At 51.0% G+C, this 18,407-nt stretch overlaps 7 protein-coding genes across 7 annotated transcripts; 4 read left to right on the top strand and 3 right to left on the bottom strand.

The window, feature by feature from the left end:
- Window positions 1-1,692: 1,692 nt before the first annotated feature.
- PV08_02889 (uncharacterized protein) lies at window positions 1,693-2,854 on the top strand (the record flags this gene model as incomplete). Its single annotated transcript, XM_016377246.1, has 9 exons — window positions 1,693-1,742; window positions 1,806-1,950; window positions 2,009-2,158; window positions 2,206-2,313; window positions 2,361-2,394; window positions 2,444-2,550; window positions 2,600-2,662; window positions 2,710-2,788; window positions 2,832-2,854. 9 exons carry the CDS (start codon window positions 1,693-1,695, stop codon window positions 2,852-2,854), a joined length of 759 nt encoding a protein of 252 aa, XP_016238816.1.
- A 34-nt stretch (window positions 2,855-2,888) lies between these two features.
- On the bottom strand, window positions 2,889-4,139 carry PV08_02888 (uncharacterized protein; the record flags this gene model as incomplete). Its single annotated transcript, XM_016377245.1, has 1 exon — window positions 2,889-4,139. The coding sequence occupies one exon, from the start codon at window positions 4,137-4,139 to the stop codon at window positions 2,889-2,891; it is 1,251 nt and encodes a 416-aa protein (XP_016238815.1).
- Window positions 4,140-4,585: 446 nt separating this feature from the next.
- PV08_02887 (uncharacterized protein) lies at window positions 4,586-5,784 on the top strand (the record flags this gene model as incomplete). Its single annotated transcript, XM_016377244.1, has 2 exons — window positions 4,586-4,718; window positions 4,781-5,784. The coding sequence occupies 2 exons, from the start codon at window positions 4,586-4,588 to the stop codon at window positions 5,782-5,784; spliced, it is 1,137 nt and encodes a 378-aa protein (XP_016238814.1).
- A 1,142-nt stretch (window positions 5,785-6,926) lies between these two features.
- On the top strand, window positions 6,927-8,357 carry PV08_02886 (uncharacterized protein; the record flags this gene model as incomplete). Its single annotated transcript, XM_016377243.1, has 1 exon — window positions 6,927-8,357. The coding sequence occupies one exon, from the start codon at window positions 6,927-6,929 to the stop codon at window positions 8,355-8,357; it is 1,431 nt and encodes a 476-aa protein (XP_016238813.1).
- Window positions 8,358-8,907: 550 nt separating this feature from the next.
- Window positions 8,908-9,459, bottom strand: PV08_02885 (uncharacterized protein; the record flags this gene model as incomplete). The annotated part of the gene is made up of 2 exons (XM_016377242.1): window positions 8,908-9,016; window positions 9,071-9,459. 2 exons carry the CDS (start codon window positions 9,457-9,459, stop codon window positions 8,908-8,910), a joined length of 498 nt encoding a protein of 165 aa, XP_016238812.1.
- A 560-nt stretch (window positions 9,460-10,019) lies between these two features.
- Window positions 10,020-12,193, top strand: PV08_02884 (uncharacterized protein; the record flags this gene model as incomplete). Its single annotated transcript, XM_016377241.1, has 7 exons — window positions 10,020-10,129; window positions 10,185-10,438; window positions 10,489-10,609; window positions 10,662-10,725; window positions 10,783-10,970; window positions 11,025-11,123; window positions 11,176-12,193. The coding sequence occupies 7 exons, from the start codon at window positions 10,020-10,022 to the stop codon at window positions 12,191-12,193; spliced, it is 1,854 nt and encodes a 617-aa protein (XP_016238811.1).
- A 3,849-nt stretch (window positions 12,194-16,042) lies between these two features.
- PV08_02883 (uncharacterized protein) lies at window positions 16,043-18,196 on the bottom strand (the record flags this gene model as incomplete). The annotated part of the gene is made up of 1 exon (XM_016377240.1): window positions 16,043-18,196. The coding sequence occupies one exon, from the start codon at window positions 18,194-18,196 to the stop codon at window positions 16,043-16,045; it is 2,154 nt and encodes a 717-aa protein (XP_016238810.1).
- Window positions 18,197-18,407: the final 211 nt, after the last annotated feature.

Genomic DNA, 18,407 nt, shown 5'->3' with positions numbered 1-18,407 from the left:
TGTTCACGGACACCATCCACTCTGTGACCCTTTCTTCCATGGTCCCTACTCAGACCGATTGTAGCGTATGCTGCACGGTGTTACTGGATAGCGACGCTCTGGGGTATCAGAGCGACTAAATCGGTTCAGAATCCGATTGAGCCTCATTCCACTGTTCTAATTGTTCCAACTACTGGGTGTCGTAGGAAATATCAGGAAATGTGGATGAGAAAAACCCCGCGTAGTCAGATGCCTGGACAATAAGACTTGCGGAGGTCAGCACGCGATATGGCTCGTAAAACGCACACATTCGGGTCACCTTCCTTACTGAGACTACTCCATATAGGCCTTTCATATCCGCTGAAAGAGATGCTAAAGGCCCATAAGACAACTTTATCACCTAAACCTTCAGTGCCCTTAAAAGCAATTTTCCCTAAATAACTAACTAGTATTTAGGCTCCTCTTGAACCCCTTCAGGTCTTTACTCTCTAGAGGATAGCTGTACCCTTACATTTCAACACACGGTATTTTCTACTGCCGGTACGACTAACCTATCTGCCCATCACTCCTCTGTCTGTAGGACTCTGCTAATAGTAACCGATCATTATTCTCCAAGCATCTCATGTATTATTTACGGTCACCTGGATTAGACTACTAAGTGATGTATTATTGACTCAGATGATGCTGTGGCTGGAGGACATTCGTGACAACAGCCTCTGGAGACGCCCACCCTGTTCTCACCTTCCATTGGCGAAAGTGGTGGACAACCTTCCTGGCTCTCTGAAGATTAGGGAAGTCCACTGTCTTTCCCTTGGACGATGTAGAGGAAGAACGCCGGTACCAGGTCATCAAGTTCCTCTACGGCGACGCTATCGATTCTGAGTTCGAGGTGGTGTGTCGGCTGCCATCGATTTGTCATCAGAATCTCGCGAAGCGATATTCATGAGGAGGATAAGAAAAAGCCATCGACTATTGAAGGAAACTACTGGCGTCTACTCCGGACCCCTAACGATGGCGAATCGACCAGGCATTGAAGACCTCAACCCCGAAGGCTACGATTAGACTACGACCCCGTTCTTCCTCTCTCCGGGAGCCTACCGTCCATCGCCTTGAGCTGTATATGGCTGTGGTGGGAAACCCCCTTGTGGAGGGGGGAGAGACAAGACTTTCAGTGGCCGGCCCTAAAGTGAATCTGAGGTGAGACGAGATATGGGACGTAGTTCGAGATGATATCTTGCAAAGGTCACCAACACATCCTTTCGCTCTCACTCTCCCTCTAGAAGAATACAAGTAAGGCCGCAGGAATCGTCCCTGCACGTCCTTGAGGCGACATGGCTAGAAGAGTGCATAGGTCGTCACCTCGACAAGATACCCTAATAGTGCAACACATTCTTTGGTTCGGGGTGGTATTTTACCAAGCGGGGTGTGCCTTGTATCCTTTACCTCGGGAATGGTCCGTTATTAATCCTGTTGCTAGCACCACGGGCTTACGAGTATGGAGACCGGCCTACCTAGGTACCTAAGGTGTGCTCTGTTGGCCATAGTCCATGCGGGGTGCAACGAGCATCATTCACAGTCTAAATAGCGAGTCTCCCGCATCATTTGCTGCTTGTGTATTACTCTATCTCCGGAAGCATATTATCTTTCTACCGAGAGGCAGATCTTATTCCGTACAAAGTTTACATTGAACCGTTGCTACTACCACCTTACACAATGCCATACAATCTCAGGGATCGTAATGTTTTGGTCACTGGGGGTTCTAGGTACCGTATCTCCGGAAGAAGAAAGATTGGAAGCCATCGACCAAGATTCTTACTATAATGCAGGGGCCTCGGCGCTATCATTTGTGAAAGGTTTGCTGCAGAGGGTGCAAATCTCTTGATTAACTATGTAAGCGCAAGGGACAAAGCAGAAGAGCTTGCCGAAAAGTGCAAGCAGAGCTTCGGTGTCAAAGTTGCCATTGCCCAAGGGGTAGGTCAAGTGATCTGTCAGACTGGCGCGTACCGAACAATGCTCATATGATTATCAGGATGTCGGGGTTGCAGCAGACTGTTCTCGCCTGGTCCAGGAAACCGTCAAACAACTGGGAGGTATCGATGTCATTGTCAACAATGCTGGTTGGACCAGGTTTGCAAAGTTTGGAGACCTCAACGACCTCAGCCACGACGAATGGAACAAGGTACAACGTGCGAATGCAATCTTTGGTACCCGTGCTCATATCAGCAGTGTTGGCACGTGAATGTCATGTCACAACTGTGTCTGATGCAGGAAGCCGCGCCCCTATTCAATTCCAACCCGGATGGAGGAGTGTTTCTCATTTCTTCGTCGGTTGCGGTAGGAGGTTTCCAAGACCACATATTCTGCAGACTGACGTAGGAAAGGGAATTAGCTGCGGTGGAAGTAGCATGGGCTATTGTAAGTTCAAGAGGTCCCCATTCAAGCCTGGCATTTTGACACACAGTAGCTGTAACCAAGGCCGCTGGTATTCACCTGATGAAGTGCCTTGCCTCCACCCAAGGCCCTAAGATAAGAGTCAACGCCATCTTGCCAGGCCTTCTTCTTACAGATTGGGTAAGTGTAGTTCAAGCTTCCGTGTGGTCTCAAGCGCTAACAACACCAGGGTAAGAAATATCCCGAGGAGCGACAACAATTTATAATCAATTCGGCTGCCTTGAAACATGAAGTGTGTTATTCTTCTTGCCTTTAACGAGCATGCTAACCGTTGAGAAGACCTATCTGGATGATTGCGCCGATTCATTCGTCTCGACTGCGAAGAACACTTCCATCACAGGGCAACAAATTGTAGTTGGTATGTCAAAACTCATGGAGACGGGATGTCGCTGACATTACAGATGCTGGTCTCGTCATTAGGTAATCGATCTTCTGCCTTTCTGATACATGGGGGTCTGTTATTGCCCGTTGAGGTCATCCGGCAGCATGAAAGGCCGCGTACAAATATGAAGACCAAAATCTCCGACGATCTCGGCTCTGCGAAAGGCTATAGCTCGAGCAGCAGCTGCTGCACCGGTAGATTTTCCCATAGATGCGACGGTCATATGAGGAAATGCGACTTGTCTGCAGTCGCTATCCGTCGCGAGAGTGTTAACCAACAAAGGTTTATTGCTGTTAGTCGGACTTTGGCTCTTTGACATTATTGCATAAGGAACGCCTGCTGGAATGCGGTCGGCAAAGCTTCTCATGCATTCTGGGATGTCTGAGCTCGTAGCAAATCGAGCATCCTCAGAGATCTTGATGCGTATTAGGTCTTTTGACTCGTCGCCCTTTTTGAGAAACACCTGCAAAGGCCCAATTGCTCGGTTTCGCCTTAGGAGTTCGGTGGCGGTGAATTTGGTGAAATCAATGACTCTCATCTGCGGAGTGATTTTAGGAGCCATTGCCACCTCTCGGGCATTCCCTTGGTCGCGGACGGGTTCATATGGCGAGATGTACAGTTTGTTCCGAATCGCGTTGACCAACATTTCGGCTCCCAAAGGCGCCAACAAGTCAATAAGCTGCGGGGTCGTGATACTTTGAGGATTGGGAATTGCTATGCCGGGAGCTGGAGTCTGGTCGAGGATCAGCCCCTGGTCGAACTTCGATGGATGCAATGTCTGCACTGTGACCCCTGTCGTCGTTCTGCCATAAATTATGGACCATTGAATCGGAGCAGCTCCTGGCAGATCCGGTAGCATCGAGGGATGCACATTGAGGCCATTGTATTTGGCCATGTCAAGGATCCTTCGAGGGATGAGAAGTCCGAAGGAAACTGCGATCACCAGGTTAATCTGTCGATTTAAGCCTTTGTACTCTGGTAAATTCCATCCTTTGAAGGTGTCAATCTGATGAATTGGAAGGTCAAGTCGTTGGGCGTCATGCTTGATGGGCGGGCTATTGACGAGCTTCAGACCTCGCCCGCTTCGTTTGTCCGTTCTCGTGACAACATCAATGGAGGCGATGTTGGCTTGCGCGGTCTTTGAAAAGGCATGTAGGGCAGTCAAGGAGGCAGCGCTGAATGAATCGGAGCCGCAGAAAAGGATGCGTAGCGGTTCATCTTTGGCTTTTTGGCTCGAGAGTAGACGGGGAGAGGGTAATCTCGCCCACCTTGAAATCTTAGAACGTGTGTGCCAACATGGTGATGGCTGGAATAGAGTCCGCTTCATTGGCCTCAATCATGTCGATTGCTGGATGTCCGATTCGAAGAACGACCGCAATATACCTCGCTCGACGAAGCAAAAATTAGCTCTTTGCCCTAGTCATTAAACGGGGGAAGGCCAGGCCCTTCCTGATCCATTTCTGAGGACCCAGAGACGTCCACCGTATTGGCGCGTTCTGCTCGCCCGACGTCAATCACAACTGCCTCGGCCTGCGGGGATTGTCCACGGTCCAAGACTACAGTTGTTCATTCATCGTGCGTGTACCGACAAAACGGTTGGCTTCCTGTTATTGATCCTGTCGGTCCAACCTCACATTTATGCTCTCGACTCTCGTACGCATTCTGGTTGCTAGATTTAGTGCGCGACAAGATTCGACTGAGCTCGTGATTTGACCGAGCACCACCAAACCCGCTGACTGCGATCGCACAGCGTACTGCTGAAGTTTAGAAAGCATGGCGGAACCACCACGGCCGTCTGGGCCACAAGCAGAGCACTCCTCTGACGATACAGCTACCAAGTCACAGAAGCCTCTTGGAGCCAGCGCCGAAGATCCTGACTCAGACCCAGACTTTGATGATCTTGATGGTGAGAAAGTCCCTTCTCCTCCTTGCGCACACTGCTACACCGACATCCTAACGCTCATCTAGATGTCCTCGACCAATTCTCAGCTGCATCCTCTGCGCAACCCAAATCCCAACCCGAGCCCACACCTTCATCCTCTGGTCCAGGCAGACCGGCCGCTGCAGCACAAGATGAATCCTCTCTCCCTCCCAACATTCCCATCCCAGAAGGTCCCAAACCGAATGAGTCCGAGGAAGAGTTTATGGCACGTCTGACAGCTGAAATGTCCTCACTCATGTCTAAATTATCGGACGAACCAGCCGCCTCGGCAGCGTCGCCAGAAGACATTGCGAAAATGGGCCGCGAACTCGAAGAATTCACCCAGAAGATGGAAGCCGAGGGTATTCAGCCCGAAGATCTCTTGAAGGCCATACTAGGTGAGGATAAAGGGACCAAGGTCGGAGACATTGCCACGAAAGAACGCGACAGGAGAGAGAGCGAGTCTCAGTTACAGAGTCCAGAAAAGGGCAAACAGCCTGGGGCCTCCAAAAGCAAAGCAACAAATACGTCGTTCGAAGACACTATCCGCAAAACAATGGCCCGCATGGAATCCTCCTCGGCAGCGGCAAGCAGCGCGACTGCGCAGTCTTCCAAGGCCGAGGAGGATATGCTAGCCGAAATGCTGCGCGCTTTGGACGCCGAAGGTGCTGGCGGCCAGGACGATGGTGATCTGTCCAAGATGTTTCTTGGTATGATGGAACAACTGACGAATAAGGACATGCTCTACGAGCCGATGAAAGAGCTCAGTACGAAGTACCCAGAATGGCTGGTGCAGAACAAGCCCAGATTGCCAACCGAGGAGTACGAGCGTTTTTCGAGGCAACAGGTTGTTGTGAATGAGATTGTGAACAAGTTTGAAGAAAAAGGGTACAGTGACGAGGATCCTAAATGTCGAGAGTTTGTGTGGGAGAAAATGCAAGCCATGCAGGCAGAAGGCGCGCCTCCTGAAGATCTTGTTGCCAATCCTTTGGGCATGCCAATGCCTGACTTGGACGAGAGCGGACTTCAAGATGGGTGTCCGACACAGTGATTTGCTTCGTGAATCAAGTCTCTTGTAGCGTGATGCGGAAAGTCTCCCGGGCAGGAAGGCTGTGTACCAAAATCTCTCGAATGAGCGTTGCTCGATTCAATCGAGATGAAACGATCGATAGACTGTTATGCCAACCATATTTCGAATTGTTGCAGACAAAGGAAATCTTTGCAGTTGGTAAAGCATTACAGATTGGGTTGGAACAAGACCAAGATGCCTGAAATCGAGACCTTGATGGTGAGGACCCGCGTCTTGGGTCCGCCTACTCAGGTGTGGATGGAAGTTATAATATAATATACGCGGTCACACTTTGAGCAAGCATGGTTTCCATGAGCACATAGATGTACGTCGCGTCGGACTTGAGCTCAACTGCTGCTTGGATGATCTACAAGAATATGATGGTACTGAGATGAATTAAATGAATGAGGTCGGCTAGGGATTTTTCTGTTCGCGTTCACTTCATTGTGATTCCATTTTTAGCATCGTGGTAGTCCTCACGACCTAGGTAGCTTCTGGTCTTATGGTTAATAGCACGTAGACATAGACAATGTGTGTCATTATATGCTACCTATGTACGGAGTACGGAGTAGATAGTAGGTCTATTGAGCACCGATACTCGGGCTGGCCGGGCCGCGTTAAACTATGTATCATGGCAAGGCTGAAATAAGGATGGACGTAAAGTCGAGGTCTGAGAAGCGTTCGGTCGTCTCGGGTGTCAATCTGTGATCTACAGCACCCGGAGACGATCTCGAGTATCATTGGGACGTCATGTACCAGCACGGACACGAGCAGAACAATAACCTAGGGCAAGGATGCCTCTGCTGGTAGGGTACTCGTGGCGTACTCACAGTGGTTGGTGACGGTCAGCCTGCTGAGCCCCTTTCTGCCCCTCCAAAACTGGGCCCAGTCTGGTAATGGCTAAAGCAGAGAACTCGAGCTGAAGTCCAAGCTTCTCATCGACATCATCGACAACAAGCTCAGCTGAATCTGCAGCTAATTGTGTGGCCATCCATGCCAGCTCGGCCTCGCTAGCCTAGCCCTGGTGGTCCAGGTTCAGCTCATTATTATTAGTAGTATTATGTTCCCCTTCGATGTCGATGAGTTTCTTTCCCGTCTTCCGCCGCCAGCCTCGACATACAACCATGGCTCCCAACGTCACCATTCGCAACGTCAGCAACAACCCTTTGACCCTGGTCCTGGTCGAGCATTTCGATCCTGCGCCAGATGAGGGCTTTCAGATGCAGAATGTCACAATGTCGTTGGCTTCGGTGACCAACAGCCTCGGCCTGACCAACAGCACCACAAGGAGAGAGGTGCCGCAGATCGATGCTGATGCCAGACCCTTTGCAACACGAGAGGTCTCAATCAAACTACCACCTTTCACGGTCGTGCCCACTGATGTCAAGCCTGTCATTAAGAACCCCAATGAACGCCTCAGGCTGACGTTCCAGACTGAGCTTGGAGGCAAGCATCAAATGTACTGTCCCGTGCCGACGAAAGAAACCGCGTCATTGGTCGCATTGGCTCCGAATCCCAAGATGCGCTTCACCGGCATCTATCTGCCCAACTCGTCCTACGTCGCGCTGTTCAACACCTCGACTCTAGAGTCTTGGATGAAGGAATTGCCAGACGACATCCCCCTGGGGGCGTTGTCCATTCCAGGCACACACAACTCTCCGACAAACCACAATGCACCTCCCTCGGTGAGATGCCAGGCTGTCTCACCCAAGGAACAACTAGCAAATGGAGTACGGTTCTTCGACGTGCGCGTCCAAGTGCCCGAGCCCTACGACCCTAATTCAGACAAGCTCCATCTTGTCCATTCGGCCTTTCCAATAGCCTTATCAGGGACGAAGTACTTTCGAGACCTATACAACACCATCCTGCAATTCTTGAAAGAGCACCCCAGTGAGACCCTGATTCTCTCCCTGAAACGGGAAGGAACCGGCAAAGGCACCGATGAGCAACTGTCACGCATCCTTAAGGATCATTACACCAATCCACGCGAGTGGTTCACCGAACCTCGTGTCCCTTCGCTAGGCGAGGTTCGAGGACGCATTGTCCTGCTCCGTCGCTTCGTCCTGGAAGAAGCACTCCGCAAGGAATGGAACGGGCGTGGCTGGGGGATTGACGCCCATGTCTGGGCAGACAACACGCCCAACGCTATGTGCCCCTCTGGCGATGTTTGCGTACAGGACTTCTACGAGGTCCTCGAGAGACCAACGGTCGAGAAGAAGATTCAGTATGCGAAGGATCATCTCGAGCGCAGTGGTTGTTGCAAGTTCGATCAAGCGAATGCGCAGGCTCATGGAGGCGAGAAGTATCCTCTCTATGTGAACTTCTTGAGCGCGAGTAACTTTTGGAAAGTCGGTACCTGGCCAGAAAAAATCGCGGCCGAGGTCAATCCTGCAATCACCGCACATCTGTGTCAGAACCACATGTTGGGAGACCAAGGCCGTGTCAAAGATGGAGATTGGTCCACTGGTATTGTGGTGACAGATTGGGTAGGCCTGGGCGGCGATTGGGATATCGTGCGCTGCATCGTTGGAATGAACTCGAAGTTGGTTCGCTAGATGTCATAACCTGGGTAGTATAAACAAGGCTCTACACACTCCCTGTCCTGAGGTCCCACTTTTCCTCTGCTAAGAATCATTCAAGCCTGCCGATGGTCCATCGGGGTCTATCCCCCAACAATGTCCGCCCTCGGCTTGTGCAGGGGAGGCTTCGCTACGGCGACGGAATCTATGCTCACCTGGCACGGCAATCACAGCAACGGATTACAAACGTCCAGAGATGCCTATCGAGCGATTGTCCAGGGTACGCCATTACTGATCCGATGCGGAGTGGTCAGACCGTGAGCGACTTCTTTCCAATTTGGTGAGTCATATGTCTTCGTCGTCTTGATTGTAATCACAATTGTCGTGGGATTTATGGCTCACTGCCGCCGCAACCTCGACGGCGGCGGAACTGTTGGTTTCACCGCAGACTTATCGACTCGTCGGGCAAACGTGCCTATATCCCATCGGCAGCAGTTCCTCTAGCTCTTTTGACAGAGGCCACTGGCCCGTGGACGCTCATTTTCTGTCAGACTAAGCATTTCGGTTCTTCTCATCAACGGTTCGCCTAATGACTAGTAACTCCAGTCAAGCTGCCAAATGCGAAGCTCCCCAGGAAAGTTCCACCAAGGATACTGAGGAAGTAGCCCACGTTCATGGTCATGACTGCAAGCATCCTAGCGTTGTGGTCAAACTGCCTGTCTGGTGTAGTATGGATCATTCATTCTTACAGCAAATAGCTCACTCCAGCCAAGACAACATCAAGCGCAGCTCTCGACACAGCCTCGTGTGCCGTCCAAGGCCGAGCCTGTATACCTCGCGTGGTGAATTCCATGGTTCGAACAGTGGGCTTGTCGTGGTCCGGTCCCAACAAAGTGGCACTGTAACGATCTCGCGGAAAGACACTCCTGATGGCCAAAATCGCTCGAAAGATGACAGCAAGAACAATTAGGAATATACATGTGCCGGCGTACTGTCCCGTGGATGAAGGAGTCCATGCTGTGGAATACAATGGTGTTTGGGTGCCAGTGAAAAAGACCATCATCATGTCTTGCATGCTCATCATCATGCTCCCGCCATGGCTCGTGGAGCTGGCCGTGCTCATAGCGCCGCCTGACATTGTCGACGTCGGTGAGCCTCCCATACTCATTGTCGATGACATACTCGACATATCCATTGTGATATGCTGTGCAACGGTTGACTGTTTGTGGTATATGGCAGGACGGCGACACGGTATATTCAAAGTGTGAGAAGAAATAACCTTTGAGAGCAGATGCTTTCAAGTCTTATCCAACGTCCATCACTTTGAGAGATTCTATACCTAACTGCTTCTGGACCCAATCTGGGGTCCATAATTGGGTTGAGCAGGTAATTCTATGGGTCGCCTGAAACCTGCTCACTGTGGAAACATGCTCACAATGAATTAACCATCCCTGGAAAAGTCCTTCTCAATCAGCCATTCAGTCAGGCTAGCGATGGGTAGTTTTCCAGGATGCGTTTCACGAGGTGGTGTGAGATGCCGACTTTGCCGTTTATAAATCCTGCTCGAAGGGGTGAGCCCTGTTACCAGCCAAAGATATAGGAAGTCTACAAAAACGCCAAAAGGAGGTAGGTCTCCAAGGAAACACTGCAAAACTCGTCGCACGACCGTTCGTCGAGAAGGGCACAGTCAGTTTCAACATGGCACCATGGCTCGATCTTCCCATTATGCTACACTCCTCTCGGGACTACATGTGTATGCTCAATACCACAGAGCAATGTGCATATCAGCAGGGTTACTGGCGTTTTTGGTACTGCTCTTCTGACCCAACCGGCCAATACCTCTTCTAATATCTGTTAACCCAGGTACGAAGCTGATCACCGCTACGGATTGCCAACTGTTGCCTTCTTTCTCACTGCCATTATCCTGTTCTACTTCGGACACTTCCTGTCATCGACGTTGCCGACTGGTAGAGAAGACAAAATCACCATCTGGAGACGGATCACGGCGAGCATCAGATTCCTATCCTATCGCGGGTACCGCTTGGGAATTTTGGGATGGAACTCACCTCCCTTGGGACTCCTCCTCCTGGGTGCTACCGGAGTCGTTTTCTTCTTCTGTGAGCACGTACGTGAAGGGCATAGTCCCCAAGTACTGATATCACCGCAGGCATGACCCTTGGTCCAAAGCCCTACTACTGGCCCAACACAAGAACCCTAACCTATGGCAACTCGCCTCCCATAGCGACTCGGTCCGGGTGGATGGCATTGGCTTGTATGCCCTTTGTCTTGTACGGGACGACCGTTCTATTCTCGGATGATAGTTGTGTTGACATCAACCAGTGCGACAGCGGCAAAGGCTAATATGATCACACTCTTGACGGGTGTCTCACACGAGAAACTTCAGGTATCGACCAACCACTCCAGGGTGCAAAACCTTAGCTGCTAATGTATTCTCGTCCAGGTATTCCACCGCTGGATCTCGTACGCCATGTACATTCTAGCACTCATACACACCTTCCCCTTCATCGTCTTCAATATCTGGAAGCACGACATGGTCGAACAGTGGAACACCAGCGTGTTCTACTGGACCGGCGTCGTAGCCCTGCTTGCTCAGAGCTGGCTTGTATTCGGATCCATCAGTCCGCTTCGGTGAGTCTCTCTCTGTTCCAAAGCTGGGAGAAGACGACGACTTAACAAGAACAGGAAACGGTGGTATGAAGCATTCAAAGTGACGCACTTCATCGCAGGTTTAACTTTTGTCGTCTTCTTTTTCCTCCACTGCGACTACACACTTACCTCTTGGTGAGCCGCGACCCCTTGTACGCGTCAATCCCTTCTGACACGTCTGCCTCAGGGACTACTTCATCGCCACCGGAGTCTTGTACGTCGTCTGTGTTCTGTACTCACAGCTCCGCACCTTCGCCCGACATGGGCTTGGTCAACGAGCAAACATCTCACTGGCAACCAATGGGCTGATCCAAGTTTCGGTGCCGGTGTCTTTCGACTGGACTCCAGGTCAGCACTGCTTCATCCGGTTCCGGTCCATGGGTCTACACGGTGTCACCATCCATCCATTTACAATCTGCTCGCTTCCCCACTCGCCAATCAACAAACCCTCCAACCCGTCGTCCACCGTTGACTTCTACATCCGGCCCTCAGGTGGGTTCACCGGCCGCCTAGCGAAGCACGCAGGCGGCGGCAAGTCGGAGACGGTTATGCTTTACGGGCCGTACGGGGGTGTTAACATGCAGAGACTGCTCGAGTGCGACCGTCTCGTCGTGATCGCCGGCGGTTCCGGCGCAGGCTGGACACTACCCTTTGTCGAGCTGCAGATCAGACACGTCAAGCGTATCCTCAAAGCAGAAGCGAGCTCGGATGTTGCTCCCTCGCTAAAGCTCATCGTCGCCACACGCGACCTCACGACGTGCAAGTGGTATCTGGGAAAAGTCCAGGAGCTGCTCGACGCCTACGGCACTACACTCGCTGAGATCAAGTCGACCGTGGAAATGTACTTCACGGGAGCCGAACCGTTAGAGACCGACTCTTCTTCTCCATCACCGCCACCATCCACAAGCCAATTCGTGTCCAAGAAGGTTGACGAAAAGGACACGGAGATGGTGCATCCAGAGACGGCATCTGACTCCGTCGACCTCGATGCTCTTGGAGAAACACACACGGGTCGACCGGACTTGAAAAGCATGATTTCAAAGGAAGGGTCTCGAGAATGGAGTCAGATTCTCGGCGTGTTTGTCTGTGGTCCACTTGAGATGCAGAATGATGTCCGCAACGCCGTCGCAGACCAACAGCTGGACATCATCCGAGGATCCGTAAAGGACGTCTATTTACACACGGAACATTTCGACTGGGCTTAGACTTGTAACGTGAATTGGTAGAACGGGGAACAGAGATTAGTCACAATGACGAGAACGACAACAGAATGTTGATTGTTATAGCCATCTCTGGAGGAGAGGGAAAAAGCCAGGTATCTAGACAGCGAAAGCAAATGTGAGCCGAGGGGACAGTGCCGTCCTTCGTTCCTCGGCAACTCCCACGAGGCACCTTCCATTCTGTGGGCAGAATTCTGTCGGCCACTTATCATTGCGAACAGAATTCGGTCTTGGAAGCTCGTCGAAGGCATCTTTGATGCCACGTTTATTTGTGGCTGCAACGATTCTGGGATCATCCAGATCAACGTCTGTGCGGAAAACGTCGAAGTTGTTTTCGTATCGGTCCCTCCACTCTTCTCGCCATAGGAAAGTTGAGAGGCCAATCGTCTCTCTTCTTGTTCATAGTCCTCTGCGTACAGTTCGAATACGTTGATGCCGTCCCGGTTCCATTGGTGTGCGGCGTTCGGCTCTGCCGATTATGTATTGTCGCTGGACAAATCATGGATCGCCAAAGTGCTTCTGCGAGAATAAGGAACGACGCTCTTGTCAGGTCTTGTTAGGGTTAGGTTGCAGCCAGCTTTAAAGACGCGTGTCTGTCTCGCTGAAATCTTTCCCCATGTGATATCGATCGCGAGGCATCACCTGGCCGTTATTCTGCCCGACTCTGGCGTTCCGATTATTTCCCTCTATGGCTAGTCCTCGAAAGCTGACACACCTTTATCTGGCGTCTCTTCTGGGATTCGATATCAGCAATCATGCCCGACCTTACACGTACAAACTGAGCACTCCCTGGCCCGGTTGGCAAAGACAACTTTTGCCGTCGGATGTCCGTCACAATGATAGCCATGTCTTTGCTGAATCTCGTGCCGGGCAACTAGCGCTGGGCTCCGGTTTGAGCCATTGAGCTCAGTGATTTTGGGCAGCAAACCTGAGGGCAAATAGCGCATTCTCCTTTTCACACAAGGATTTGGGCAGGATGGACATCTTTGAAAGGTCTTCTGATAGCTCGCCTTTATCATCCTGCTGGAAAGGTAGAGCTTGACTGCGCATTGGAGTGGTAGGAATATCATTGCCAGTGGAAGTGCTTTGTTCGGTCACATTGGCCACATTGCCAGCAGAAACTTCCGTACCGGTAATCCAACGACCACTGGATGATTGTCGAAAATGTCTTCGCTTCCGGCCTTCTTGGTTAAGTCGGGCTAATGTTTGCAAAGTCTCGACCAAGCAGAAGTTACAACTCCTCAAGGAGTGCGTCTGACTGATCCTTCAAGGACTTCACAAACTCAATGTCAGACGCGGTGGTGAGATATTTGCTGCCTGATACAAAGTTGTCGAAAAACTCCGCACAGTCAACGGACAAGTCGTTCGTCTTGCTTTTGGTCTGGCGTACATCTCTCTCTGCCTCCACGATCTAGCCCTTGTAGATATTTGTCAGAAGTTGCTCTCCTTTGTCATGCAGTTCCTTGACAGCGCTCAACAGGGTATTCTGGTCTGCTTGCGAAGTCCTTCTCTTCGTGGTATTCCTTGCTGTTGTGCCGGACTCAGACTCGACGCCTAAATTATCCTCGCTGTCGCTGACCTCCTTGTTCTGGATATCTGCCCCTTTCTGGGATGCTGAGCGGGACCGGGGTCGATGAGTCGCGTCACGGCTTCGTTGGTCAGCATGATCACTTGAATGAGAAGGGCTTAGCAACTTACTCGCTTTTTCGATTGCGGCAATCGAAATTTCAACCGTGCGTTGGGTTTGCCGTTGCATATCCGCCAACACCTACATAATGCGGTACTGCAGGATTCCCTCGGCCGACAACATGTTTTCGTTAACTGGATGCGCCCCAAGACGCATCTCGGTGATGTCAATATATATATATAAAGCCAAGCCGGAGAGTCCAAAAGTTTTGACTCAAGCAAATAAAACTGCAAAGACACGTCAGCGCACCTGGTAAGCAGGCAGAACGCGCATACCCACATTTGACTCGGTCCTATGGAGGAGAAAAGGGAAGGGAAGAAGCAAACGGGATCAGTTTTCATCCATGTGCAGAAGGTAAAAATGATAGTCTTTCATAGTCAACTTCCGTCTTGTGTCGTCGCGCCGAATAATGATTGAAAGAAGAGGAGCCAGACTTCTTCCGAGCAGGGCGTAGGACCTCACTTCCACCGACGACATTTGCTCCTTTGTAGCGTTTTATTGCCACGAAATTTGTCCCCGGCACCTGGCTTGAGTAAGGAGCAGTTGTTCATGATATCGAGCTGCCGATAGGGTGTGACCGGGTACCGCTTTGTCCACCGCCTCACACGTAATCTCTGTACCATACAGCGCTCGTAAATTCGGGCAACTGGTGTCAGCCTTCTCGAATGTACTCGTCCTCATCGTCGAGTCGTCTGTTTTTGCTTCGTCTTTCTGCTTGCAGAGCTTTTGTGTGACATTGTATCGCTATGGATGCATGCATGCATTTTCATCTTCATTTCCTTCAGCGGGAGGAGCTGACCGCCATGATCCAATCAGATTCTTAGAAGGAAGATCTTCCGGAGAGCCTGCCGATCCTAGAGCTGCGTCGAGATACGGTGCTGCACAACTGTCAAACCGTCATCGACAGTGCGAGGATTGATTGTCGAATACGTGGCGTCCATTCCGTTCGATGACGGCCGGTCAATGATCAACTCACCATTCGTCAAAGTCTGAAGGACGCCTATCAGAGGCAAGCATGTCGCTGGTTGGCCAATTTCTCCTGTGCAAGGCAGATCAACAAGCCAACCATCTTGAGACTCACGGAATGATCATTGGTCATATCAGGCAAGCGAGCGTTTCAAGGACGCACCGCCCAAAGGCTGGACGACTCCTCGCATCATGGTAAATTTGTGCATATACACGCATGAGGAGAATCCATGTCTCTGGATCTAGAAAGACTGAGTATTTTGCGGGGAGAGCGCTCCTATATATAGGACACCCCGGAGCGCTAATTCACGCAGAGACGCAGCCAGCGAGTTCGGCGCCGGCCCGGGGAGGAGAGAGTGCAGCAGGTGTTGGAGAGTAAGCGTTGATTCAATCTGCGTGAGTCATGGGTATCGAGATGAATGCGAGGCCAAAAGTTAAGAAAAGCTGCGCGGGAAGAAGGAGGAATCTGCGGAGGATGTGGTTGTTTTAAACCTCCCGACTCGAGTCACTGACGGTGTCTCGGAAATGGAACGTCCTCCAGTTCTCCAATCAATATACCTGTTACCTAGGTACATACCTAGTGAAACTCAAACAATAAAAGCACAAGCACATAAAGTCTATTGGGTTTTGGTAAATGCACACAGCCATTATCATTCAATATTGGTACAGGCTATAGTAAAGTTTCAGGTACACAGCATGCTCCGATCCCCGCTGCACAGAGAGCCAGGAGGAAAATGAGACAGAGTCTTGAAAGATATTATTTGTATTCATTGTACAGGACACAATGGTGTCGAGAGGTGAGATGGGTATCAATGCAGCAATCAATCATTCATTCCACGCAAGACAATACTCCATTTTCCCATCCAATAAACTCCAAATATGCAGCGTCCAAAAGTTTTGTTCATGCAATCATCTATACATTCACAGAAGAATTCAGTCATGAGAGGTCATCATGTCACAGCCTCTCTCCTGCCGGTTTGAAGTTCTGGTGGTCATGTGGACCAATCTTTTCAGGTCCAGGGAATAACCTTGGTAGTTGTAACCCGAGTAGTACCAGGCGGTGAATCTCTCAATGTGCCGTCGCGGAATGAAGAAACCGGCAGACCCAGCCTTCAATGGTTTTTGCCGATCGAGTCGTGGGCAGTCGTAGCGTGTAGCGATAGTGACTTGGCAGTCTGGTCTCAAGACGTCTTCGAAGACTCCAATTCTAAAGTATCCCCGTCCTTCGAGATCACAACCTTTGCCAAATCACCGGTCTTCAACTCGCCGCGAATGATCCTGTCGGCCAACCTGCGCCCAATTTCCTGCTGTATCAGCCTGTTCAGAGGACGAGCACCGTACCGAGGATCGTAACCCTTCTCGCAAAGCCAATCCTTGACCTTGTCCGAGATGTCAAGGCGGATTCTGCGATCGTCAAGTCTAGTCTGGAGCTCCTTGATGCGAATGTCGACAATGTCTCTCAACGCCGATTTGGAGAGCTTGTTGAAGATGATAAACTCGTCAATACGATTGAGAAACTCTGGAGGATAGCTTGCCTGAACGACTTCCATAACGCCCTTCCTCTGTTCGGGCGTGACATTCTCGACGTTCGCACCGGATCCCATCAATATCTCGGCACCAAGGTTACTGGTCAAGACGATCAAGGTATTCCGGAAGTCGACCCTGTGGCCTTGAGCATCAGTCAAGAAGCCTTCGTCCAGGACTTGCAGAAGCAAGCTTGAGATATCGCGATGAGCTTTCTCGAACTCGTCAAAGAGCAGGACAGCATAAGGTTTCCTGCGGACAGCCTCAGTCAACTGTCCTGCATCTTCATAGCCGACGTATCCTGCCGTTGCACCGATGAGGCGAGAGACAGTATGCTTTTCTTGGAACTCCGACATATCGAATCGGACCACAGCACTTTCTGTGCTGAAAAGGAAATTGGCGATCTGTTTGCATAGTTCGGTCTTGCCTACACCTGTAGGGCCGAGGAACATGAAACTCGCGAGAGGTCGATTCTCGTTGTTCAGGCCGGCACGCTGCATCCTGACGGCATTGGCAACCGCTGTAAGAGCCTCGTCCTGACCACGGACATGTTCTCGCAGCTTGTCTTCCATTTTGATGAGCTTCTCGACTTCTCCTGACATGAGCTTGGTTACTGGAATTCCAGTGGTACGGCTGACCACTTTAGCGATGTCATCGGCCGTGACAGAGTCGTGAATCAATGTCTCTCCATCCTTGGTTGTGGTCTTGACTTCCTCGCCTTCTTGAGGTAGTTGGGCTTCCAATTTGGGGATGGTGGCGTACTGAAGTTCACCAGCTTTGGCGAAGTTACCTTCTCGCCGTGCTTGTTCCAAATCATAGCGAGCCTTTTCCAGGTCCTCTTTGGTCTTCTTGATGGCTTCTATCTCTGCCTTCTCGCGGTCCCAGATCTCGGTCAGGCGGTAGACTTCCTTCCTCTTCTCCACCAATGTATCTTCCAGTTTCTGTCGACGTTCCTTGGATGCTACATCAGTTTCCTTACGCAAGGACTCGAGCTCTATTTGTATCGTCATGATTTCTCTGTCGAGTTTCTGAATAGCATCTGGCTTCGACTCTTGCTGCAATCGCAACGCCGAAGCGGCTTCGTCGACTAAGTCTATAGCCTTGTCCGGCAGGAAGCGATCGGTGATGTATCGGTTGCTGTATGTCGCGGCGGCAACTAGGGCACCGTCCGTAATCCGTACACCATGGTGTACTTCGTACTTGTCCTTGATGCCTCGGAGAATGGATATCGTGTCTTGTACCGACGGTTCGCCAACCAATATAGGCTGGAAACGTCGTGCTAACGCAACATCCTTTTCAATCTGGCGGTACTCGTTCAAGGTTGTGGCACCACAACATTGTAGTTCGCCGCGGGATAAAGCAGGCTTCAAAAGGTTGCTTGCGTCGATTGAACCCTCGGCTTTCCCCAGTCCCAGAAGCGTATGTAGCTCATCGACGAAGAGAATGACGCCTCCTTGAGCCTCCTCAACCTCCTTCAGGACCTTTTTCAGACGTTCTTCAAAATCACCTCGGAACTTGGCACCCGCGATCAACTGGCCCAAATCCAAGGAAATAACTCTCTTGTTCTTGATACTTTCGGGTACATCGCCCCTGACTATTCGCTGCGCTAGGCCTTCGAGGATGGCCGTCTTGCCTGTACCGGCGGCACCGATCAAGACCGGATTGTTCTTTGTCCGTCTCGAGAGGATTTGAATTGTGCGGTGAATCTCTCCGTCTCTTCCAATGACCGGATCAAGCTTTCCTTCTTTGGCACGCGCGGTGAGATCGACGCCGTATTCCTCCAAAGCGGCTTTTTCTGGCTCGCCGCTCATGTTCATCCGGTGAGTGCCGCCGGGCGGATGCGGTCGTCCATTGGCATACGTTCTCACGAAGGCAATTGCTGGATGGCTGGTTACCGGCGTTACGGAGCGTGTGACTAGGGATGACCGGAGGCTGGGAGATAGTAGAAAGGGTGTTCGACGACATGTAGGAAGAGATGTGAGGCGAGGTGCGGTTGCTCGCCGCACGAGCGAGGATTTCGCT

This window comes from Exophiala spinifera (assembly GCF_000836115.1).
Source record: "Exophiala spinifera strain CBS 89968 unplaced genomic scaffold supercont1.2, whole genome shotgun sequence".
In the NCBI taxonomy this organism is placed as follows: Eukaryota; Fungi; Ascomycota; class Eurotiomycetes; order Chaetothyriales; family Herpotrichiellaceae; genus Exophiala; species Exophiala spinifera.
This window is presented reverse-complemented; position numbering and strand designations above follow the sequence as displayed.